At 42.0% G+C, this 27,553-nt stretch overlaps 1 protein-coding gene across 3 annotated transcripts in view; it reads left to right on the forward strand.

Moving 5' to 3' along the window:
* LOC112222272 (VPS10 domain-containing receptor SorCS1) overlaps window positions 1–27,553 on the forward strand; it is a 163,617-nt gene that overhangs the window by 96,803 nt on the left and 39,261 nt on the right. For all 3 annotated transcript variants that reach the window (XR_006079620.1, XM_042303617.1, XM_042303615.1), the window contains exons 4-12: window positions 1,311–1,469; window positions 9,879–9,952; window positions 13,792–13,856; window positions 14,834–14,952; window positions 15,278–15,367; window positions 17,369–17,548; window positions 22,692–22,838; window positions 23,869–23,971; window positions 26,687–26,763. Coding sequence is in view for 2 of the 3 variants with exons in the window: in XM_042303617.1 (XP_042159551.1) it covers window positions 1,311–1,469; window positions 9,879–9,952; window positions 13,792–13,856; window positions 14,834–14,952; window positions 15,278–15,367; window positions 17,369–17,548; window positions 22,692–22,838; window positions 23,869–23,971; window positions 26,687–26,763 (1,014 nt within the window). In the remaining variant the exon portion in view is untranslated. The remainder of the gene's footprint in view (window positions 1–1,310; window positions 1,470–9,878; window positions 9,953–13,791; window positions 13,857–14,833; window positions 14,953–15,277; window positions 15,368–17,368; window positions 17,549–22,691; window positions 22,839–23,868; window positions 23,972–26,686; window positions 26,764–27,553) is intronic.

A 27,553-nucleotide genomic window follows, 5' to 3' on the forward strand; every position in this document is an offset into this window, starting at 1 on the left:
GAATGTGTCCCTGAACAAAGTGGGGGTCAAAATCAAAAGTAACAGTCAGTATCTGGTGTGGCCACCAGCTGCATTAAGTACTGCAGTGCATCTCCTCCTCATGGACTGCACCAGATTTGGCAGTTCTTGCTGTGAGATGTTACCCCACTCTTCCACCAAGGCACCTGCAAGTTTCTGGACATTTCTGTGGGGAATGGCCCTTGCCCTCACCCTCTGATCCAACAGGTCCCAGACATGCTCAATGGGATTGAGATCCCGGCTCTTCGCTGGCCATGGCAGAACACTGACATTCCTGTCTTGCAGGAAATCACGCACAGAACAAGCAGTATGGCTGGTGGCATTGTCATGCTGGAGGGTCATGTCAGGATGAGCCTGTGGGAAGGGTACCACATGAGGGAGGAGGATGTCTTCTCTGTAACGCACAGTGTTGAGATTGCCTGCAATGACCACAAGCTCAGTCCGATGATGCTGTGACACACCGCTCCAGACCATGACAAACCCTCCACCTCCAAATCGATCCCGCTCCAGAGTACAGGCCTCGGTGTAACACTTTCTTTTTTTGCTGAGTTTAGCTAGCTGCATTCGCTAGCTAAGTGAAAGTGAAAAAAATACAACAAAATGTAGCTCTCTCCCTCTCTTGCTGCTTCATTTTTAAAGAAATGAATTTGTTAAACTGTTCAACTATTGTCCTTTTCTTTGAGTCAACTACTCACCACATTTTATGCACTGCAGTGCTAGCTGTAGCTTATGCTTTCAATTCTAGATTCATTCTCTGATCTTTTGATTGATTGGGTGGACACCATGTCGGTTCATGCTGCAAGAGCTCTGATAGGTTGGCGGACATCCTCCGGAGGTTGTCATAGTTAACGTGTAAGTCTATGGAAGTCGTCGTACCCAGAGGAGGACGGAAACTAGCTGTCCACCGAGTCTATCATGGTGCTACCCTACAGAGGGTTGCAGTTGAGGATGCTGTAAACCTTCATTGCAAAACAGTATTTTAATAAATGTTTTAATAAATGATTTGTTGACGTGAATATATTTGATATATTTTTTTCTAAAAAGGATAACTGTTTTAATGTTTCACTATTTTAAATTATATTTACTGAGTAGGATGGTCCTCCCCTTCCTCCTCTGAGGAGCCTTCACAGCATGGATTACCAAAATATATACCATTTTAAATAAGTTATCTTTATCCAACACTGATTCAAACTAAGCCTCACTCCCAAGCCAACAATAATATTTCCCAGTCTTCCAGGACCAGCTCCCTCCCATGGCTAGCTCTGATTATATTTCTGTCTGCTCTCATTCAGATCATGCTTCTGACTGACCCGGAGGTGGAAAGCAGCCTGCTGATCAGCTCCGATGAAGGAGCCACCTATCAGAAGTACCGCCTCAGCTTCTACATCCTCAGCCTTCTCTTCCACCCCGAGCAGGAGGACTGGATCCTTGCCTACAGCCATGACCAGAAGGTAAGAGGAGAGGGAGGAGAGAGAACTGACTGACACACGCACACACAGAGACCACTTAACTACTGTATCTGGTAGCTAGCTATAGTCTCTTTTTGTCATCAGAGGCTTTGTCTTTCGTCTGTTTTGCCCTCTGTCAGACATCAAAACAAGACGAGCTGTTATTTTTTTCCCCTGTTTTTATTCGTGTCAAATCGACAATTGGTAACCCATCCCTTATGGGATTAATTGACAAACAAACAGACATTATAATAATTCACTATGGTAATTAAATGACCATTCTTCTGAGTCAGGCGGTGGGGTGATTGATGTGGTGTCATCATTTAGGGACTATTTACTCTGCAGTTGAGTGAGGTGTGTTACCGTGGGGGAGGAGACGTGATTAGCATATCCAGTGGATTTAAACTTATGATAGCCCTCAATTTAGAAACTGAGTTGGTTTTTAGGTTGATCGTCTAAACTCCAATATATTAAATCATGTTCATAACTTACTCAACAATTTGCTTTTTTTAAATAAATGCCGTTTCTGTGGCTGAGACTAGAGCCATATACTCCATACATACAGTTGAAATCAGAAGTTTACATACACTTAGGTTGGAGTCATTAAAACTTGTTTTTCAACCATTCCACAAATGTCTTGTTAACAAACTATAGTTTTAACAAGTCGGTTAGGACATCTTCTTTGTGCAAGACACAAGTACTTTTCCCAACAATTGTTTACAGACAGATTATTTCACTTATAATTCACTGTATCACAATTCCAGTGGGTCAGAAGTTTACATACACTAAGTTGACTGTGCCTTTAAACAGCTTGGACATTTCAAGGAAATTATGTCATGGCTTTAGAAGCTTCTGATAGGCTAATTGACATCATTTGATGTCAGTATCACCTGTGGATGTATTTCAAGGCCTACCTTCAAACTCAGTGCCTCTTTGCTTGACTTCATGGGAATATCAAAAGAAATCAAAGAAATTATAGACCTCCATAAGTCTGGTTCGTCCTTGGGAGCAATTTCCAAACGCCTGAAGGTACCACGTTCATCTGTACAAACAATAGTACGTGAGTATAAACACCATGGGACCACGCAGCCTCCATACCTCTCAGGAAGGAGACACGTTATGTCTCCCAGAGATGAACGTACTTTGGTGCAAAAAGTGCATATCAATCCCAGAACAACAGCAAAGGACCTGGTAAAGATGCTGGAGGAAACTGGTACAGAAATATCTATATCCACAGTAAAAACGAGTCCTATATCGACATGACCTGAAAGGCCCCTCAGCAAGGAAGAAGCCACTGCTCCAAAACCGCCAGACTACGGTTTGCAACTGCACATGGGGACAAAAATCATACTTTTTGGAGAAATGTCCTCTGGTCTGATGAAACAAAAATAGAACTGTTTGGCCATAATGACCATCGCTATGTTTGGAGGAAGAAGGGGGATGCCTGTAAGTCGAAGAAACCATCCCAACCGTGAAGCACAGGGGTGGCAGTATCATGTTGTGGGGGTGCTTTGCAGCAGGAGGGACTGGTGCACTTCACAAAATAGATGACAAAAATAGATGGCATCATGAGGGAGGGTAAGTAAGTGGATATATTGAAGCAACATATCAAGACATCAGTCTGGAAGTTAAAGCTTGGTCGCAAATGGGTCTTCCAAATGGACAATGACCCCAATTATACTTCCAAAGTTGTGGCAAAGGGGAATTTTACTAGGATTTAAATGTCAGGAATTGTGAAACTCAGTTTAAATGTATTTGGCTAAGGTGTATGTAAACTTCCGACTTCAACTGTAGGGCCATATTCTCAATCTACTACATATTGCTGTATATGGAGCCATACTCCAAATATAGTGCCATACCGTACACTCAATATTCCCCATATATAGTACCATACACTCATACTCCACATTCTTCATAGAGTCCTACTGTATATGTGGCTCAGGTGGCCCTACATGAGGATTTTCCAGTGCAGTTTGGGGACTTTAGAGGACGAATCCCTAAGTCCCTTAAGCTCCTCATCCGTTAAATGTAGGCCCGGCATCCCTTCCAATAACTTTAGGGGAAAGCAAAACCAACAGAGGTGAACCCCGATAAACAGTCATAAGCACCTTCACAAAGGTTAAACGTGTATTAGATACCCTTAGACGAGGGTTTGACTAATTCCTTTTCTCCATGACTCAGGGATTTGATATCCCCTGCAGTATTTTCGGGCAAGGCATCAAAGGTATAAAAAAAAAGTGGCGATTAATCATCAACATTCTAGTCCAAGGGAATGAAGTGCATATGATTTAAGAATAAATAAAAAAAAGTCTAATATATGAGACGCTGTCTGATGATGGTAATTACCGATGAACTACAGAGGCGAGAGATGGTAATATGTAAAGGATATATATTTATAGCAATTTTGAGAATGACCAAAACCATTAATTAAATGACTTGCTTGCAGCCAGAGCAATTTGGGCCAGATGTTTTACATCTGATAAATAATGAGTGTTTCTCTTCTTTTTCCTGAGGAGGTACTTAGTGTACATTGGGAGGTGTTTGGCTGTAGTTATAAGATGCACCTGGCCATGCATATACACTGAGTGTACAAAACATTAAGAACATCTTCCTAATATTGAGTGGAAGCAAACCCCCGCCCCCTCCCACTTTGGTCCTCAGAACAGCCTCAATTTGTCAGGGCATGGACTCTACAAGGTGTCGAAAGCCCTTCCACAGGGATGCCGGCCCATGTTGACGCCAATGTTTCCCACAGTTGTCAAGTTGGCTGGATGTCCTTTGAGTGATGGACCATTCTTGCTACACACAGGAAACTGTTGAGCATGAAAAACCCAGCGGCGTTGCCGTTCTTGACACAAACCGGTGCGCCTGGCAGCTATGACCAAACCCTGTTCCAGGGGTGTCAGGGTAGCCTAGTGGTTAGAGTGTTAGACTAGTAACCGGAGGGTTGCAAGTTCAAATCCCTGAGCTGACAAGGTACAAATCTGTCGTTCTGCCCCTGAACAGCCAGTTAACCCACTGTTCCTAGGCCATCATTGAAAATAAGAATTTGTTCTTAACTGACTTGCCTCGTTAAATAAAGGTTAAAAAAAGGGCACAACTCTTTTGTCTTGCCCATTCACCCTCTGAATGGCAAATATACAAGATCCATGTCTCAATTGTCTCATAGCTTAAAATCCTTTTTTAACCTGTCTCCTCTGCTTCATCTACTCTGATTGAAGTGGATTTAACAAGTGACATCAATAAGGGATCATAGCTTTCACCTGGTCAGTCTGTCATGGAAAGAGCAGGTGTTCATAATGTTTTGTACACTGTGTATACAGCACACAGGTTTAATATATGTGCGCCCTCTCGTTCTCTCTCAATCTTTCCCTCTTCCTTTCTTTTAAACTCAATCGCTCACTCTCTCCTTACCTACCCCCCCTCTCTACTTACCTGATTACCCAGACTCCTTGCTCCAGATAAATGTTACGACACGCCCACGAGCGTTAGTTCATTCTCCGCAATAAGTCTGAATACGAGCCCCTCCCCCGATGATTTCTTGAATGCAACTGAATACTAACCATTTTGATTGGTCCCAGAAACCTATGGGTTGGGCCAGAGCCAGAACACACGTGGGTAAAGCAGTGGGTTTGAATACTGGCTTTGATAACCTGATTGGTTAGAAAAGATCCAATCACTGATGACATTGTTATGTACAACACCCCTCATTTTGACATCACGGCAAATGGCTTCAACGATGGCAGTCTTAGACGAGCAGCGGAATAATTCTGTTTGAGTCGTCAGGCAACCTCTCTACTGCCCTCCATTCCTTCCTCACTCCCTCTCCCCTACTCCTGTCTTTCCCCTTTCCTTCATTTCTCTTGCAGTGGGCCCTTAGAGCTATTTCTCCTCATTATTTGCATGTCCTAGATTTGAGGGACTTCTAGAACACACACACACACACACACAGCCTCTTTTGTAATCAGAGGCTTTCCTGTCTTCTGTCGGTTTTGCCCTCTGTCAGACATCAAAACAAGGTGAGCTGTTATGAGTCAGGGGGAGGGTGAGTGTCACACCCTGACCATAGTTTACTTTGTATATTTCTATGTTTTGGTTGGTCAGGGTGTGAGCTGAGTGGGCATTCTATGTTTCATGTCTAGTTTGTCTATTTCTATGTCTGGCCTGATATGGTTCTCAATCAGAGGCAGGTGTTAGTCATTGTCTCTGATTGGGAACCATATTTAGGTAGCCTGGGTTTCACTGTGTGTTTGTGGGTGATTGTTCCTGTCTCTGTGTTTGCACCAGATAGGACTGTTTCGGTTTTCACATTTTCATTATTTTGGTAGTTTTTCATGTATAGGTTTTCCTTTATTAAATGAACATGAATCATCACAACGCTGCATTTTGGTCCGACTCTCCTTCACCACAAGAGAACCGTTACAGTGAGAGTGAGGGGTGAGGCAGCATCAGTTGGACTATTTCCTCTGCCGGTGATTGAGTGGCGTAACCATGGCGAGAGGCTATTGTCTGACTCATTACTCATATTCAGATATGACAAAGAGAGAGAGATTAGACGAGTTAAGAGACTTGACTGGTGTCTATGGATTTAAGCTAAAAGTAGGCCTGAATGTAGCCCTGAACTTTCCTGAAAGCGAGTAGCTTTCACACAAAGTTGGTTGATTGTTGACATAACGACACTAGACTGTGTAATATGTTTAAGTTCAACTGAGTGGCGAAGTCAATTAGTCATAACTTGCTCAAACTGATTTTCTCATACTTGAATAAATTCAGTTCTTGTGGCTGAGACCAAAGCCGTATATGGAGCCATGTACTCCTAATACAGCGCATTCAAAATGTATTCAGGCTCCTTGACTATTTCCACATTTTTTTACGTTACAGCCTTGTTCTAAAATTGATTTAAATAGTTTTTTCAGCTTTGTCAATATGGGGTATTGTGTGTAGATTGATTGAGGGGAAAAAAATGTTTGTATCCATTTTAGAATAACGTTGTAACATGACAAAATGTGGAAAAGGGGAAAGGGTCTGAATACTTTCCAAATGCACTGTATAGTGCCATGCACTCAACATACTTCATATATTTCATAGAGTCCTACAGATGGCCCTACGTGAGGACTTTATTTTACAGGATGGGGACTTTTGAGGACCAATACCGAATTCCCTTAAAAGGAAACTTCACCATTTTTAAACTTCAAATTCATCATCTCCAGCACCACCCCCAACATCAACATGTTTGACAAATGTTTTGTAGTAAAAAAAATATATATAAAAGGAAGATGTGCATCGTGTGAAGGCATTGCCAACTAATTGCCTACTAATTATCTACTAATTGGTTGATTTCCTTGGAAAGACTAATCTTTCTCTATTGTTTTTACTACAACAGATAGGAACGTGCCATTTTCACATATGTTAATGTTGGGGTGGTGCTGGAGATGATGAATAGGAAGTAGATTTCCCTTTAAACTTCTCGTCCGTTAAATGTAGGCCCGGCATTCCTTCCAATAACTTGCTGAGAAAGCAAAACCAACAGCGGTGAACCCCGATAAACAGTCATAAGCACCTTTACAAAGGTTAAACGTGCATTGTGTACCCTTAGACCAATGTTTGATTAATACCTTTTCTCCACGACTCAGGGATTTGATATCCCCATTTAAGCCTGATGAATCAGACAAACATATAAACATTGTGCTTATAATTGATCGATATTATTTGAGTCTAAGGGAATGAAGTGCATATTTTTATCGAATGAATAATAATCTAATATATGAGACACGTGTCTTGTGATGGTAACTGTCGGTGAACTACTGGGCCAAGAGAGAAGGTAAAAGATATATTCCAGACCTGCGATATATATAGCCATTTTGAGAATGACCATTACCATGAATAAAATGCCTTGCTTGCAGCCAGAGCCATTTGGGCCTAATATTTCCCATCTGATAAATAATAAGAATACTGTTTCCAGGGGAGATGCTTATTGTACTTCGGGAGGTTTTTTGCTGCTGTTATAGGATGCACCTGGTAGTGTGTGTGTGTATATATATATATGTGTGTGTGTGTGTATATATATATATATATATATATATCTCTTCCATATATATATATAATGCTAGGCTCTATACGCCCTCCACTTTCTTGACTTTTCTCCATCTCTGCCTTTCTCTCTATGTCTATTTTAATCTCTCTCTCTCCTTCTCGCCCTCTAAATCTCAATCTCTCACACTCTCCCCTCGTCTCCCTCCCTCCCTTTCTCTCCTGCTCCCGTCTTTCCCCTTCTCTTTATTTACTCTCTGCGGTGCCTTGGAGCTATTCCTCCTTGGCATTTCCTAGATTGAGGAACTGGCTCTCTAGCCAGTCCGTATTTCAATGTACAAATCCCTCTCACTCTCCCTCCTCTCCGACTTGCCTGACTAAGTGCTAACACACTCGTGTCTCAAATGGCACCCTATTCCCTATATGATGCACTACGTTTGACCAGATCCATATGGGCCCTGGTTAAAATGATTGCACTAACTATGGAATAGGGTGCAATTTGAGAGACAACCTCACTGTGGGGGTTAGCTAATTAGCCAGAGTGATTTCCTGCATCTCTACCCCTTCTTCTTGCATCTGTTTAATTCAACTCTGTTCCTTATGAAAGTCATAGCTCAGTTCAAATAGCACTATTCACATTTTCCACTGCCATGTATTGACATAGAAATATATTGACCATGTTCTGTGGCCAGAATAGCATATGCCTCATAGGCAGATATTTGATATGGCACATATGGTATGGAAGGAACAGACTGTATAGTACATGCAGTACAGTACAAGCATAGTAATGTGTTCAAAGTGATCTAATGTTATGGAATGGTTAATGATGTTACAAATGGTGTCAGTATGTGTTGTGGACTGAAGACCGTAGTGGTTGGCCTTCACTGGTGTTCTTTGAAGACCATTGTGTAAAGACCTTGTTACAAACCTTAAGTAATGGAACATCATTTCAGTACAGTTCAAATGCCTGCAATTCACCTTGGCTTTAATAGTGGTTCGGATTAGTTTAATTAAATATGATTATCAATTGAATAACAATAATTGTCAAGGGGATTATTTGAATGAAAATGTGCTGATATTGAGGTCTGGTAACTGAGGCCTTGACTTCACCCTTCAGGAAAGAGTAAATAACTACAATTTTAAAAAATAAACAAATATAAACAAACCGTATCACCATTCAGTCGGCCGTTAATAAATGACTGTTTGCATGTTATGCTTGATCGCTCACATTTAAAATGGAAATAGTCCACAAACTAAAACAATTAAATAAAGTCTTACGCCTCGTTGACTTCTCCGCTGTAATCAGTAAACTAATACATAATTTGGCTTAGCTGTCGCAGCTGTTTTTGTAAAAAAATAAAAATTAAAAAAAAGTACCACATCCAAACTTTCACAACTTGACCATTCTCACAAGGTTTGCGCCTCATTGGCTGGACAGCAGTAAACAAATTAAGATAAAAACAACAACAAACAAAACAAAGCCCGATATTGACATTATTCATGTAATTACCTTGGATAGTTCACAGTAACCAGTTAGTAAGGAAAAATATACTGATAGTGAAAAAAGAAGCAAACAAAAGGCATTTATTCAATTGTACCATGCTTCCTTCCCCAAATAAGCTTCCCTGCTTCTTGAAAGAATCCCCCCTCGGCTCATACCATCTACCGATAGAGACTAGTGCGTGCGTGTGTGTGTGTGTGTGTGTGTGTGTGTGAGAGAACCATCTCTGTGTAGCAGCTCTCAGTAGTGATTGGGATATCTCAGCAACCTACCGAAGTGCTGACTAGCGAAACAATGCTCACATTGAGACCACCGGCTGTGCCACGGCTCCCCTGCTAGGCTCCCCACCACATACACACACAAATCCATCAGCCCCCCCGCTGATCTCTAGCCTTGTTAGGAGTATGTAGCCATATCTCCAGCACGATGACACCCTCACCATTCCACAATCCATTTTACAGCTTCATATTTAACCTGGGAATGTGTGTGGGGTTTTCACATGGAAGGAATGTGTGGAGAATTGACAGATCGTGTCCTCAGCTTCAGCCCTGTTCTGGTGATTCTTCTGAGGCACATTTTTGTTGCCCCCTTGTGCCATGTAGGTAACATAGCTTCTCAAGAATGTAAATGAACTCGAGAGCAATTTTTCCTACAGAGGCATAAGTGAACATTATTTGTGAAGTGAACAGGACAAATTATATAACGAGTTGTGCTCATATTGTATCACATTGACTGTAATGGGAAAATGCTAAACTATTTGAATTAAAGTCAACTATCTGGACTTTTAGGGTTTGTGTTGAATGTTTATTTTACAATATTAATTTAATCTGTCTTGTATGACTCAATGCATTATGTAAGTCCCACCGGCTTTCTCTCCACAGCTGTACAGCTCGGTGGAGTTTGGAAGGAGGTGGCAACTTGTCCATGAGAGGGTGGCCCCCAATCGATTCTACTGGTAAGCACAGCAACCTATAACCTTCTTCCCGACTTTCCTAATGTCCAGACTAACTATACATTGAAATCCTTTTTTTGGTCTTTCCACATTCTAAATGGAAGGAGATGTACCAGAGTGAATCCTCTTCTTTGCATTACAATTATTGATGTGTCTGCGCCTGTTCTCTCTCAACATGAGATAGTACGGTACTGACAATCCAAAGAGGTTCAGACTTCTAACGAATGCAGCAGCCCATTAGGGCTTGTTAGTGAACTCACTGTGCTGAATGGTTCAGCATTTGGAATGCAGCTAACGACGCGGTCTTCGTTTGGTCGAGCGTGGCTAGTGAACAAGGGAATGTGAACAGACCGAGTAGTCAACACACGAGTTGGATTTTGGATGGAGTTTTGTGATTTCAGTCAGACCTGTTGGAGCTCTGGAGGGTCCTGTTCAATGTTATTCCTAAAGCAAGGTTATATCCAAGGTTTTGGAGTTGCATTTGGAATGTTAATTTGGATTTGGATATGCATGAATTACTTTGTACAATTTAATGCTGCAAAAATATATTCATTATTCTTTTTTATGAACTTCTCTGTCATGGGATACAGCAGTCCTTGATAATACTTGATAAAAAGAGCATTGTAGTTTGATTTTAGATCTTCTGTTTGAACCATATAGCCCTAAGTCTTTCGAAAGCATGACCTTACTTAACCGTGTCAGTCAAATCCACCCCATGAGAATGCTCTCGTCTTCTATCTGTATTCTGCCGGGATTTGATCTTCCTTCTACTGTTTCGTTTCTTGTTCTCCTCCTCTGTTCTCCATCTGTTCTACTTCGTAGCTGGTCCCACATCTGCCAGACACGAACTGTCAAATCCAGTCATTTTTAACACAACTGGCTTAAGTCGGATGTATATAAAAAAAGCTTTTGTTGAGTAAATCCGTGCGAAACTGTCGGGGGTAACAAGCTCAGCAGTTCTGGGAGGAGGATGCCTAGAGGGTTTGCTTCTGCACTCCTTGAGTGAGTGAGATGTATTTTTAGAACTGTGTGAACCCTGTTAATAAGGTTTTGGGAAACTTCCTTTCGCAATCAGACCATTGTAGTTGAAAAGAAAAGTCACAGTCGTGAGCAGGTTAACATGTTTTGTCATGAATCTTGTTCTAGAGGCAGCTTTGTAGAGTGTCCGCTAGCACAGCCACAAATTCATAAAATCTGATTTTAAACCTAACCTTAACCACATTGCTAACCCTGATGCCTAACCCTAACATTAAATTAGACCAAAGAGCTAATGCATTTTTACAATATAGCCAATTTTGACTTTGCAGCTGACCCATCAAGTGGAAATCGCTCAGTTCTGACTCAAGGACAGGACTCGTCCCAAAAAACGTCAACCTGCCAGTCGTGTGCAGATTTTCATCTAGAATCTGGATCACATCTATAGATCACATCCTCTCTGAGTTTTTTTATGTGAGGCAAGAGCTCCATCTCATGACAATCCTTCTCCTAATTTTTACCACTAGTCTCAAGGGAGACAACATCACAGCTAATGAAACGTAAAATCATTATTACTGCCCCCTTACATCTTCTCACATTGTAGATGCTGTAGGTTCAAAATCACCCTCTAGTACAGTCTGAGACTTGAAATAGGTGAGCTTAAAGAATGGTTGTTCATCCTTAGTTTTTAAACTGAAGAGCAAATGAGTGAGAAGGAGAGGGAGAACTAGAGATGATGCGTTTTATTGCCAATACCGATAAACTGCCATAATTAAGATCGGGGGGTGGGCTCTGTGCGTTATATCCTTTCCCTTTGTGTGCTGTCTCCTTTGCTCTATGACGATATCCCTCTGATTTCCTTTTAGTAAATATTTAAGGCCTGTAATGATTTTGTGTAGCTACATCGTGTCTGCAGGTGTTCTGAGCAAGCAAATCAATTACTTTCCCTCTTACTAATGATGTCAGGATGTGTTCCCCATCAATCTGCCAGGAAAGTAAGGGCAGTTTCGTAAGGTTTTGCCTTGAACACGGAAACATCACACACAACACCTGAGGTAGTTTTTCCTTTTTACCTCAATGTACAACCTTTTGAGGTGTTCCACAGGGGTATAGCCTGGGGCCCTTGAAGATTCTGGCAATTGTCATTTCCCCTAAGTGTTCTGAATTTATCTGACAAGCAATGTCCGGTTGTAAGAAGGTACAGTGCCTTGCGAAAGTATTCGGCCCCCTTGAACTTTGCGACCTTTTGCCACATTTCAGGCTTCAAACATAAAGATATAAAACTGTATTTTTTTGTGAAGAATCAACAACATTTATTGGATATTTCAAACTTTTTTAACAAATCAAAAACTGAAAAATTGGGCGTGCAAAATTATTCAGCCCCCTTCAGTTAATACTTTGTAGCGCCACCTTTTGCTGCGATTACAGCTGTAAGTCGCTTGGGGTATGTCTCTATCAGTTTTGCACATTGAGAGACTGACATTTTTTCCCATTCCTCCTTGCAAAACAATTCGAGCTCAGTGAGGTTGGATGGAGAGCATTTGTGAACAGCAGTTTTCAGTTCTTTCCACAGATTCTCGATTGGATTCAGGTCTGGACTTTGACTTGGCCATTCTAACACCTGGATATGTTTAGTTTTGAACCATTCCATTGTAGATTTTGCTTTATGTTTTGGATCATTGTCTTGTTGGAAGACAAATCTCCGTCCCAGTCTCAATCAGGTTTTCTTCCAGAATGGTCCTGTATTTGGCTCCATCCATCTTCCCATCAATTTTAACCATCTTCCCTGTCCCTGCTGAAGAAAAGCAGGCCAAACCATGATGCTGCCACCACCATGTTTGACAGTGGGGATGGTGTGTTCAGGGTGATGAGCTGTGTTGCTTTTACGCCAAACATAACGTTTTGCATTGTTGCCAAAAAGTTCAATTTTGGTTTCATCTGACCAGAGCACCTTCTTCCACATGTTTGGTGTGTCTCCCAGGTGGCTTGTGGCAAACTTTAAACAACACTTTTTATGGATATCTTTAAGAAATGGCTTTCTTCTTGCCACTCTTCCATAAAGGCCAGATTTGTGCAATATACGACTGATTGTTGTCCTATGGACAGAGTCTCCCACCTCAGGTGTAGATCTCTGCAGTTCATCCAGAGTGATCATGGGCCTCTTGGCTGCATCTCTGATCAGTCTTCTCCTTGTATGAGCTGAAAGTTTAGAGGGACGGCCAGGTCTTGGTAGATTTGCAGTGGTCTGATACTCCTTCCATTTCAATATTATCGCTTGCACAGTGCTCCTTGGGATGTTTAAAGCTTGGGAAATCTTTTTGTATCCAAATCCAGCTTTAAACTTCTTCACAACAGTATCTTGGACCTGCCTGGTGTGTTCCTTGTTCTTCATGATGCTCTCTGCGCTTTTAACGGACCTCTGAGACTACCACAGTGCAGGTGCATTTATACGGAGACTTGATTACACGCAGGTGGATTGTATTTATCATCATTAGTCATTTAGGTCAACATTGGATCATTCAGAGATCCTCACTGAACTTCTGGAGAGAGTTTGCTGCACTGAAAGTAAAGGGGCTGAATAATTTTGCACGCCCAATTTTTCAGTTTTTGATTTGTTAAAAAAGTTTGAAATATCCAATAAATGTCGTTCCACTTCATGATTGTGTCCCACATGTTATTGATTCTTCACAAAACAATACAGTTTTATATCTTTGTTTGAAGCCTGAAATGTGGCAAAAGGTTGCAAAGTTCAAGGGGGCCGAATACTTTCGCAAGGCACTGTAAGTATAGGCTCGGTAGCATCAGTGATATCCTTCTGTCTAAAGAATAGTGATGTACCTGAAAGAAATTTGTCTTTTCCCTCACAGGTCAAAAACGGGTTTAGACAAAGAACCGGGCTTAATTCACCTGGAAACCATCATCTCTGAAGGACGTGAGTAATTCAATTTTCAGAGGTCCTGCTCTGTTCCTCAGTTTTCTGGTGTCTCTACTGTACCATGGGCCTTGAACTAAAGTGGAAAGGGATTGAGAGGATATGAAGGGCAATGGGCCACACGATTTAAAGGCGTGGGGGACACACAATGACAATTGAGAAAAGTAATGCATATATTAGAATGCCTTTAAAACCAGAGTGATCCCAATGCTCAACATTCTGAATGTCAATGGAATGGATGGAAACCCAATGGCCACCTGTCTATGGTTTGGCAGAACAGAATTCATTTGAATGGATCTACCTGATACAGTGACTCAATATGCATGATACAATACCAATTCACAGTTGATGTGTTTCTACTCTCGTGAACATGTTATAGTTACCATGTATCCCAATGTCAGAAGGTTGAGACCGATATGGAGGTAACACATGACACACACAGCTCCTAGTTAATCTACGCCATTGTACTGGGGATACATCTCTCAAAACTCAAGGGGTCTTCTCCCCGGTCCTCAACTAACTCAATAGACAAAAATAGAAACTCCCCTCTTAATCCCTGACAGAAAGCAAAAAAAAAACATCCTTTTGGCTGGAGTGGCAGAATCACCCCCAGTTAGCAGCCGCCACAGATACAGACACCCTTGTGACAGCGCAAGCCTTGCTCCTGTATGGCCATCACCATTGATCACGCGGCTCACTGTGTAAACCAGACAACATAGTTAGCTGAAGCCTAACACACAGGGACAGCCAGTCCCACACCTCGCTCCCCACCTCACACCGCTGTTCAGGGGAAAGAAAGCAATTGGCCTCCCTGGTCCACCATCCACTTTCCCCTCGCTTTTTGCTCGCCACTTTATTGATGCAATTAATGTGAGACACCTGATGGAAGACGAGCTCGCGGTGAAGGCTGCCTGTCTCCCATTGGCTAATATGATCATTGGTTCAATGGCTGCGGTTTCTTCTCTCCGTGTGTGCAGAGGCGCTGTACGTCACCTGCAAGCTGCAGAACTGCACCGAGGCCAATAAGGGCAAGCCGTTCCCTGGCTACATTGACCCCAATTCCCTTGTGGTGCAAGACGAGTATGTGTTTGTCCAGGTAGGTAATTGCCCATATCTGACGTGAACCAGAACAGAGGTGTGTGTGTAAGAGAACGTGTAGTAGGATTATCAGAAATGTTCAGAAAGATCGTATTACTCTTAAGTGTTTATTTTAAGGCTATTATGTATTTTTGGGATTGGTGCGTTTTACTGATGAATGTGTTTTATTGATGTAATCCAAAGGTGTGTATAAGAACATGTAATACATTTATTGGAAATGTATTATAACATTATATTAATCAGGGCTTCAGTATGTAGTATGCTTGATGGGTCGTATATCTTGAATGCATTTTTTTTTCATTCAATGGTTTCATGACCTGCAGGTGTCAACTGGTGGGCGTCCAATCTACTACGTGTCAGCCAAGCGGGAAGTCTTCACACCCATGAAGCTACCCAAATACACCTTGCCTAAGGTATAACCCACAGACACACATGGTCACGCAAAGGTCGATCAACATTCCAGGATAGAAGCAGGGAGACAGAGTAGGGAGACCGAGTAGGGAGAACAGAAGCAGGAAGACAGAGTAGAGGGTGCAGAAGTGTCTAGGGCTCATGCTGGGAACAAACCGGGTTCCCTGCTGTAGGAGGAAGTATATGGTTCCGGAAGCGAGAGTGTTACCCACTCGACCAGACTCCGGTCCAGTGGATATATATCTATGATTCAACCTACCTTTGCATCAAAAGAATAACCTCTATGGGAATTCAAACCTAAGCCATCATGAGACCAACACTGGAAACAACACAGGTAGCTTTCTACCCAGCATCTCTTTGTTATTTATGAGTGAACTGAGGCCAAAACCAACTGCCATTGTTTCTGGCATTGTTATTCAATGCAGCTATATGCCTGTGGCCTCTCTTGTGGCCTTCCCGCCTCTCCGTTGACAATTAAACATGTTTTATTCAATCAAGCCATGGGCCAACCTAATCGCTCTCGCTCTCTCTCTCTCTCTTTCTCTCTCCACACGGAGGTGTTGCAGGCGTAGCCAGAGGTAGATGAAATTCACTAGCGAGAACAGCTTGTGTCCCTCTGTGTTAGTGCGGGCCGACAAGCACACAATTCAAGTTAATAAGTGTAATATCCTCCTCGCTGGAGTTACGTTTGTGAGAATGAGGTCTGATACTGATTTATTCTTATGATTATTAAACCCAGTGGGGGTGGGATGGTAAATTGGGTAGACGGAGGTTCTCGAAAGGCCACTGTAATACACCCGTTGACATATTACTATTAACAGGCGTTGATTGTGGGTACATGGAAATCAAAACCGATTCAAAGTGTTAATGTTTCAGGTTAATCAAGGGAGAGGTTAGATTCAATTATAATTTGTTATTTTCTTGTGATTATGTGCTGGGTTTAATATAATGCATTCTAAATGGGTAGATGCATGCAAAAGTTGTCAGGGTTGGACGATCATCTCCATGGGGGAGCTACAGTAGTTAGAGATGGTATCGGGTCACTTCCACTACTATACTTCTGAAGCAGTAGATTGTTTTTCTGTTACCGTACTGGTGAAAAGGAGGGGCAAGTTGTACATTTTGAGAGTTACAGACTGCATCACCTCTGTAATTTGATAATTACATGGGGGATTTTCAAATTGGACGTTTGAATCTGTGTTGCTTGATACTCTCTTCATTAAATTGTTCATTCCAGTGTAATTTCACTGTAATTACTATTGTGTAATCATTTTGTGTAACTGAAATTACAGTTGGCCTGCATGACATTAATTAAACCTGATTGTATTGGTGAAACAATCTAATTGAAATGCTACCAGCTAATTATTGAATTGTAATGAAACAAAATCGCTGTAAAAATGATTAATTTAAATGTTCATTTAACTCGGTGTACCAAACATTAAGAACACCTTCCTAATATTGAGTTGCTCTCAGAACAGCCTCAATTCGCCATGGCATGGACTCCACAAGGTGTCGAAAGCATTTCCAAGGGATACTGGCCCATTTTGACGCCAATGATTCCCACCGTTGTTTCAAGTTGGCTGGATATCTTTTGGGCGGTGGACCATTCTTGATACACAAAGGAAACTGTTGAGCGTGAAAAACTCTTGACACAAACCGGTGCGGCTGGCATCTACTACCATACCCTGTTCAAAGGCACACATCTTTTCTATTTCCTATTCACCCTCAATATCACACATTCACAATCCTTGTCTCCATTTTCTCAATGCTTATAAACCCTCTTTAACCTGTCTCCTCCCCTTCATATACACTGATTTGAAGTGGATTTAACAAGTGACATCAATAAGGGATAATAGTTTTCACCTGGTCAGTCTGTCATGGAAAGAGCAGGTGTTCCTAATGTTTTGTACACTCTGTGTATATTAGTCTGTAATTAATTACATGATACAGTATATATGCAACTTAATGTCAAATGTAACCCGCTGACGTTCTTTCTCTGCTAGGATCTACATGTGATCAGTACGGATGAGAACCGGGTGGTTGCGGCGGTGCAGGAGTGGAACCAGAACGACACCTACAACCTGTACGTGTCAGAGACTGGAGGGGTCTTCTACACCCTGGCCCTGGAGAACGTAGTCAGCAGCATGGGGCACGAGGGCAACGTCATGATAGACCTGTATGAGGTAAATATACAACGTCATGATAGACCTGTATGAGGTAAATATACAACGTCATGATAGACCTGTATGAGGTATAATATACAACGTCATGATCAACATGTATGAGGTAAATATACAACGTCATGATAGACCTGTACGAGGTAAATATACAACGACATGATAGACCTGTATGAGGTATAATATACAACGTCATGATAGACCTGTATGAGGTAAATATACAATGTCATGATAGACCTGTATGAGGTAAATATACAACGTCATGATAGACCTGTATGAGGTAAATATACAACGTCATGATAGACCTGTATGAGGTATAATATACAACGTCATGATAGACCTGTATGAGGTATAATATACAACGTCATGATAGACCTGTATGAGGTATAATATACAACGTCATGATAGACATGTATGAGGTATAATATACAACGTCATGATAGACATGTATGAGGTAAATATACAACGTCATGATAGACCTGTATGAGGTATAATATACAACGTCATGATAGACATGTATGAGGTAAATATACAACGTCATGATAGACCTGTATGAGGTATAATATACAACGTCATGATAGACCTGTATGAGGTGTAAATATACAACGTCATGATAGACCTGTATGAGGTATAATATACAACGTCATGATAGACCTGTATGAGGTATAATATACAACGTCATGATAGACATGTATGAGGTAAATATACAACGTCATGATAGACCTGTACGAGGTAAATATACAACGTCATGATAGACCTGTACGAGGTAAATATACAACGACATGATAGACCTGTATGAGGTATAATATACAACGTCATGATAGACCTGTATGAGGTAAATATACAATGTCATGATAGACCTGTATGAGGTAAATATACAACGTCATGATAGACATGTATGAGGTAAATATACAACGTCATGATCAACATGTATGAGGTAAATATACAACGTCATGATAGACCTGTATGAGGTATAATATACAACGTCATGATAGACATGTATGAGGTAAATATACAACGTCATGATAGACCTGTATGAGGTAAATATACAACGACATGATAGACCTGTATGAGGTATAATATACAACGTCATGATAGACCTGTATGAGGTAAATATACAACGTCATGATAGACCTGTACGAGGTAAATATACAAACATGATAGACCTGTATGAGGTAAATATACAACGACATGATAGACCTGTATGAGGTGTAAATATACAACGTCATGATAGACCTGTATGAGGTAAATATACAACGACATGATAGACCTGTATGAGGTAAATATACAACGACATGATAGACATGTATGAGGTATAATATACAACGACATGATAGACCTGTATGAGGTGTAAATATACAACGTCATGATAGACATGTATGAGGTATAATATACAACGTCATGATAGACCTGTATGAGGTAAATATACAACGACATGATAGACCTGTATGAGGTAAATATACAACGACATGATAGACCTGTATGAGGTGTAAATATACAACGTCATGATAGACCTGTATGAGGTAAATATACAACGACATGATAGACCTGTATGAGGTAAATATACAACGTCATGATAGACATGTACGAGGTAAATATACAACGACATGATAGACCTGTATGAGGTATAATATACAACGTCATGATAGACATGTACGAGGTAAATATACAACGTCATGATAGACCTGTACGAGGTAAATATACAACGTCATGATAGACCTGTATGAGGTAAATATACAACGTCATGATAGACCTGTATGAGGTAAATATACAACGTCATGATAGACATGTATGAGGTAAATATACAACGTCATGATAGACATGTATGAGGTAAATATACAACGACATGATAGACCTGTACGAGGTAAATATACAACGTCATGATAGACCTGTATGAGGTATAATATACAACGTCATGATAGACCTGTATGAGGTATAATATACAACGACATGATAGACCTGTATGAGGTATAATATACAACGTCATGATAGACCTGTACGAGGTAAATATACAATGTCATGATAGACCTGTATGAGGTATAATATACAACGTCATGATAGACCTGTACGAGGTAAATATACAACGTCATGATAGACCTGTATGAGGTAAATATACAACGTCATGATAGACCTGTATGAGGTATAATATACAACGTCATGATAGACCTGTACGAGGTAAATATACAACGACATGATAGACCTGTATGAGGTATAATATACAACGTCATGATAGACCTGTACGAGGTAAATATACAACGTCATGATAGACCTGTATGAGGTATAACAACGACATGATAGACCTGTATGAGGTATAATATACAACGTCATGATAGACCTGTACGAGGTAAATATACAACGACATGATAGACCTGTATGAGGTATAATATACAACGTCATGATAGACCTGTACGAGGTAAATATACAACGTCATGATAGACCTGTACGAGGTAAATATACAACGACATGATAGACCTGTATGAGGTATAATATACAACGTCATGATAGACATGTACGAGGTAAATATACAACGTCATGATAGACCTGTACGAGGTAAATATACAATGTCATGATAGACCTGTATGAGGTAAATATACAACGACATGATAGACCTGTATGAGGTAAATATACAACGTCATGATAGACATGTATGAGGTAAATATACAACGACATGATAGACCTGTACGAGGTAAATATATAACGTCATGATCAACCTGTATGAGGTATAATATACACAACGTCATGATAGACCTTTGAGGTAAATTTACAATGTCATGATAAACCTGTATGAGGTATAATATACAACTCCATGATAGACCTTTGAGGTAAATGTACATCATAATTGACCTGCGTGAGGTAAATACACAACGTCATGATAGACCTCCTGTACATGTACAAAGTAAATATACTGGAGATCAGGTAGATGTACCTGCTTGTGTGGGTAACACTGATGCCTGCAGCACCAATACGTCATCCTGGCTCCGCTTCTTCTCTGAATCTTCCTCCCTCTCTGTCTCTTTTCTCATCTCTACCGATCTCGGTCTCAATAAAATAAGAATACTGTGAATATGTATGTATGGTATGTATGGTATGTATGTATGAAAATAAAATATTTGTATATGTATACAGTGAATATACTGTAAACATGGCAGGAGTGTGGTGAAGGAGCTTAATGTCATGATTGATCTGTAAATACACTGGAGAAAAGGTTAATACACATGCAGGTCGACAGGGTGGCATGTAATGTTAGAAACAGGGGTGGTTTGCACGAGAGTGTAGCCTTGAGATACCAATTGCCTTCATCGTTCCTGAGACCGGAAGTGAAATGTTGCCTCTGGAGCTATGCTCTGGAACACCTATACCACTAGAGTATGTATATACTATACACTAGTATACTCTAGTGGTACAGTATATAGGCCCAGGCCTATAGTAGGCTTTGAAGTGTGGCGTCCCTGTGGGGCCATGATATCGAATGTTGGCAAGAAGTACCATCTACACAATTTCAAGGTGTTCGACCCCCAAGTACAAGGTGTATTGAATGATTTCCAATCACACAGTTGACAGACGGAATGAATATATCACTGATAATAACCATCAAACAGCCTCGTTTCAATGCAATCTTCCCAAATAGACCTATTCTATTCTCTCTATTACCTACTCCAGTAATATTAGATTATATTGACTAGCAACCAATGTGGGAGAGTTTAAGAACCAGGAGGTGTAGAGAATCAAGTAATCTCCTGTCACTTTTGGAAGTAAACCGAGTTGCTGTTCCATTTTCAAACGTGCTTTGGAATGAACACAGAAGCAGTTTCAAACTGCTGACGTGCACATTCTTTTCTTTGATGAGTAACTGCAGACATTAGCTTACATACCTGATACAAACGAGGGGCCCGCTGTACACCAGATTGCCAGGGAAGAAAATAGCAGCTCTGAATGGATATCAGCTCCATGGACAATCCAATAATTAGGCTGTTGATGATATACCAGCCGTGTCTAAACCCCTCATTTGGCCTTGCGATCGGCGATAGAATCAAATCCAGTCCCTTGATTGGGGTCAGGGACCCGAAACACAGCATATGCTAAAATCTGAGCTCCAGGCGAGATTGAAGTATCTGTCAATTATTGACGAGAAGGGAGTGCTTGGCAGATGCACGTGTGGACTTCAACTCAATTTCATATTCAGAGTTATTTCCCAAGCCCCCAAGTCAGATTAACGTAGGACACCCGAATCTTACTACAGTCTCTAGAGTCTAGACGATAAATGGCTTTTAGCGAGATGTTATCACGCTTTTATGGCTATAGGATGTTTGTGTGCAACGCCAGAGGGGATCTACTGTAATGTGCATCATAATATATTGTGCTCTGCTTAATAAGGGAGATATGATTGTGTTACAGATGTCGGATCTTAATTTGATCTCTCTCTTGTTGCTGAGAATATTCCTGCACTGCAGAAAATGCAGATGAGCTTTGTGATTGACATAAATGAACTGAAAACCAGGACTAACACAGGGTTATGTAGGTTACTTTTCGCCAGCCAACAGCCTAACCACCGATCAAGCAACATCATGGACTAAACATTCAAATCCTCTTCCTGCTGGGTTATTTTGCTGCGACATTATAGGTCTAATTAAGATCCGACATCTGTATCACAATAATATCTCCTGCATTAAGCAGAGCACAATATATTATGATGCACATTACAGTAGATCCCCTCTGGCGTTGCACACAAACATCCTACAACCATTAAAAAAGCGTGATAACATCTCGCTAAACACCATATAATATATGTTTGTATTACAAGATAAGCAAGACGTGATTTATCGTCTGGACTCTATGAAAATGCGTAATATTAGTCAGGTATTTTTAACCCTCATCTATTAATCTTGGTGAGACAGCCTGAGACAGCCTGTTCAACAGTTCATAACAAACTTACATGTTGCACTTTTTATGTTAAGAAAAGACAAAAAAACAACCATAAGATCACTTTCAGTTGAGAACAATGTGTCTGACCATTTCCCTAGAAATAGGTCCAGAACCTTCCTTGAAGTAACCACTCATTTATAGACCAGCTACAATTTGGCGCCGATAGCAGGATCTAATAGAAGAATGACCTCTTCCAGACGTGTTTTCCCTGACCTCTCTCTCCTAGGTGGCGGGAATAAAAGGGATGTTCCTCGCCAACAAGAAGACGGACAACGTGGTGAAGACTTACATCACCTACAACAGAGGGAGAGACTGGAGGCTCCTGCAGGCTCCCACCGCTGACCTGAGGGGCAACAGCATCCGCTGTGAACTAGTGAGGACACACACACACACACACACACACCACACAAACAGATGCACACACGTACCAAACACTCATGGATACACACATACACACACACACGTCATAACACTGTTGGCCTTGTCAGAAGTTGACTGAGCCGTGCCGTTGCCGCGGTGTTAAAGGAGGGGGCGATAGAGCTCTGAAAGAGCACTGCTCGTCAAAGCTGAGCGCTCCGGAGGTTGTGCAGCGGGGGAAGCTAGCGGAGCTGAAAGGTCAGCCATTTTGGTTTTGATCCAGTCCAATAAACTGATCTCACGTTTAGAGCTGGAGATGTCAGAAAGAGAGAGAGGGATAAAGAGAGAGACAGACTATGCTCTTCTTTTCTTTGTTTCTCCACAAACGTGGGTGTTGATTGTTCCTGCTAGCTAGTAGCTACTTTCAGTGGCCAAAGTTGAGACCTTTGCTGTGTTTGTGGATATCAACTCTATTCGGGGTCTTTCTAATAGTTAAGTGTGCTGGCCGTCTTAAAGTAACACAGATGTGCTCGAATGGTCAGCTTTATTACAGTGGATATTATAGATACAGGTCCCAGTCAGCCAAGGGGTAGAGCATAGCCACTTTTTAGCTTCCTTAATACACCCCAAAATAATTACCCTTTGATAAAGTAATTAGTGATTCAATAGCGCACCTCGCCTTCACCCAGTATGATGCAGTCATTTGTCAGAAAATGTCAGCCTTTTAATAAACCTCTAAACACACACAACACACGCTCGCACTACTGGCATTTGCAGTGTCCTAATGAGAATTGTGTAGCTAAAGGTTATTCCAATCAAAACTAATGGTGGAAGGAGCCAATGGGGAGTAGTGTTTGTTTGAGGATTTATGATGGGGTGTGTGTGTGTGTTCCTGTGTGTGTCAATAAATCCCACCTCGATTTGCTTGGGGGTCTTCTCTAATGAGTGTTTGTGTTGACATACAGTTAAGTCTATTCTGTTGACAGATCTTCCCCCTCGTTTTTTAATGAGTCAGGCTTACTGTTCTGTTTGTCCTTCCTCCCCAGCCATACTGTTCCCTACACCTCCATCTGCATGTGTCGGCCAACCCCTACACATCGGGGAATATCGAGAGCAAGGACTCTGCTCCGGGGATCATCGTGGCCTCAGGTAGGTGAACATGGGATTTTCTTTAAAATGACAGTGTGGATTTTTAAAGTTAAAATCTTGTGCTCAGATACTTGAGGTGTCTCTTTTGACTTTGAGTTGAGTTTAGACAATTTACATACCTTATCGTTCCGGGAAGAACACATAGGCCTGTGTTAAAGTTTTCAAACCCAGTTATACAACTCAGGGACTTCATTCATGTTGCAAATATATCTGGATTTCAATGATGTACTCAGCCCAAAGCACTTCCTGAAAAGTTTCTGATCTCGCGTACTTTAGGACGGCCATGCATAATATTTGTTGTTGGCCCATACTGACGTCCCCGCTCTGTCACCACTGTGCGTTGTGTACCGATAGATGTACTAGCTAAGTGCTACACTTGGGAATTCTGGGGTGGGACAGAATCTTCCGAGTGCCTGCTGTTCCTCTTAAGTGCCCTTTTCCTATTCTCCTCCAGTCACTGCCTGACTAGCGCCCTTCTATTGTCTTTTATATTGTGCTGTATGTAACTGTTGACTCTTAGTGACACACTGCTCATCACTGGCTTTACATGGCCCTTGCAGTCAGATATGACATTCTCCCATTCTTGCACATGAACAGAGACTAAAATATATGGTTTCGCAATGTTAAAATACCACCTTTGCCACCCAACTGAACATGTTTCTATTTAGGTGGTAATGCGGAGAAGCCGATGTTTGGAGGACATTTTGGTACGGGGGTTGTTAGGCCCGAGATGAAGTCAATCACTTCAAATTGAAGCTGGAAAGACTGCAAACTAGCTGCACTTTGTTTCGTTTGACCTTTTTTTTTTCAATTGACATTTCTTTGTGTACATCAATAAAAATTATGCCAGCTGATGATTTTAAACTGGCTGAGAAACGTTGCCTATCTGTCTCGTCCCGACTCCCAACACGTTCATTACTATGGGACAGCTGGAGATTGAATCAATGAGAGACAGACTGCAAGGTTTATAAAAATCTCTGCTGTTGAAAAGTAAATGTCAGTCCAAAAGAAATGTGAGATCATGTCTAGATGCTTTTTATGGTGGAGATGACGTTTATAAAGTGCCTGGGCTGATGAGATGGTGGATTGTGCAGTCAGATGGAACAGAGTAAATAGGTATTGTAACGTCTAGCTTTTGCCGGTGGTAACTTGTGGAACAGACACCGGCTGGAAAGCGCTTTTAACCAATCAGCACTCGGGATTAGACCCACCTGTTGTATAAAAAGGTACACTGTTTTTTTTCTTCCGTAAAACAAAACACCCAGCCCTACCATCCACAGTGAGTTTTTCTCTCCCACGGGAACCTAGATGGCAGCATGTCTGTGTCAGCTCAAATTTGTTAAAAAACACAGGAAACCATATTACAGAAACCCACAGTGGTGCCCAAAACTATACCCATCACGGTTTAGCCCTTTATGGCCTCCGACTGGGCATCCAGGCACAGGAGTGCATATCCGCTCGATGCACTCATCTCCCCACCGTTAGTGGAGTAAAACAAACATCACAGGAGGGTCAGCGACTACGTTGTGTCCCAAATATCACCCTGTTCCCAATATAGTGCACTACTTTTGACCAGAGCCGATGCACTAAATAGGGAATCGGGTGCCATTTTTGGACTCACTATCAGCATCAGTCTCAGAATGGCTTCCCATTTTAGCTGTAGCGCTTTTAATTCCTACTGGGCTAGACTAGTCTATGACATGTCTCCACACGCCTTAGGAGTCAGGTCTACTACTAGACCGCGCCATGCGGTCTCTGGAGGACTTCACAGGGTAGTATAACTGGCATGGTATGACAGAAGGTCTATCGCTAGTACAAGTAGAACTGTTATTACAGAACATCTCTGTGTCCATTATATAGAATATTCTATCCGTAATGTAACTGACTGACTGTGTTTAGCTGAGTCATGGCTCTGGGACAACAGCTGTGGGACCAGTCATTCACATACAAACACACCAATAGTGTTTTCACATCTATTCAAAGTAGGCTACTGCAACCGACAGTGTTTTGCTGGGAGATTTAGATTTCTAAAGCAACAGCTATAGGGAAGTTGAGCAGAGCACTGTTTCACCTCGTCACTGGATAAAAAGCCCTTAATCCTACGGTACAAATCCAATTAAATCACGTTTCATTTGTCACATGCGCCGAATGCCACAGGTGTGGACTTTACCGCGAAATGCTTACTTTACGAGCCCTTCCCAACAATGCAGAGTTTAAGAAATTTGAATAAAAAGAAAAATAGTAACACGAGGAATATAATATACAAGAATGTAGCAGTATCCAATCAATGTGCAGTAGTAAGAGGTATCTGAGGTAGATATGTACATGAAGGGGAGAGAGAGGGAGACAACTTCTCTAGCCTCATGTTTTAAACCACCTGACTCTAATTAGCCACTAAATGGGGAATAATTATAGTAGAAGACTCAACAGCCTCACTCTGATAGCAGAGGTCTTTATGATAGAGGAGACTGGATGGTTCATACAGCTGACTTTGACTCTGGTGTACAATCTGCGTCCTTCAGGGAGAAATGACTTAAATCACTTCTGTAATTTGTACAGTACAGTACATCAGGTAGATGTGGAAGTTTGGATTGTATTTAAATCAGCCCCACACCCTCAAGGATATCAATAGTTTAGCACTTAGCTAAAGTTATACGGGACTCTCTCATCCCGAACACTTCACCCAACAACCCACCCCCCCACTCCTCTCCTCAGGCTCCATCGGAGCGGAGTTGACCACCAGCAACGTGAGCATGTTCATCACCTCGGACGCCGGCAACACGTGGAGACAGGTGAGCGGGAGGGAGGGATCCCCAGGAAGGTGTTTAATCCACCACCTTGCCACCCGCTGCTGTGATTTAGTGCAGATAATCAAATGAGATCCCGAGACTAATGTTATTCGGTAGCCCCCCTGCCTTTGCCCGTACAACGATGCCTGTGGGTGGGTGTCTGTGCCACCTCTCCTCTACCTCCCTTATTTGACGGCTGCGATTTAAATGTAAGGGGCCTCGTGTCTAATTAAAAGCCCAAGATGATGAATAGAGAGGCGTGTAGGCAGAGGCGGGGGGAGAGGGGTGAAGAGGGAGAGGGGTGAAGAGGGAGCGAGTTGAAGATGGAGGGAGGGGTAGGGAGAGGGGTGAAGATGGAGGTAGGGAGGGGGAGAGGGTGGTGTGAAGAGGGAGGGAGAGGGGTGTTGAGGGAGGGAGGGAGGGGGTGGAAGGAGGGGTAGTGAGGGAGGGAGAGGGAAGGAGGAGAGTGAGGGGTGGAGGGAGGGGTAGTGAGGGAGGGAGAGGGGTGAAGATGGAGGGAGGGAGAGGGGTGAAGATGGAGGGAGGGAGATGGGTGAAGATGGAGGGAGGGAGAGGGGTGAAGATGGAGGGAGGGAGAGGGGTGAAGATGGAGGGAGGGAGAGGGGGGGTGAAGAGGGGTGAAGAGGGAGGAGGAGGGGGAGAGAAGTGGAGGTAGAGGGTTGAAGATGGAGGTAGGGAGGGAGAGTGTGGTGGTGAGGTGGGGGAGGGAGTGGGAGGGGGAGTAGAGAGATGGGATGGGTGGGGGGAGTTTTTTTTTTACTAGCTACATTGT

Source organism: Oncorhynchus tshawytscha, linkage group LG02 (assembly GCF_018296145.1).
Source record: "Oncorhynchus tshawytscha isolate Ot180627B linkage group LG02, Otsh_v2.0, whole genome shotgun sequence".
NCBI classification, from domain to species: domain Eukaryota; kingdom Metazoa; phylum Chordata; class Actinopteri; order Salmoniformes; family Salmonidae; genus Oncorhynchus; species Oncorhynchus tshawytscha.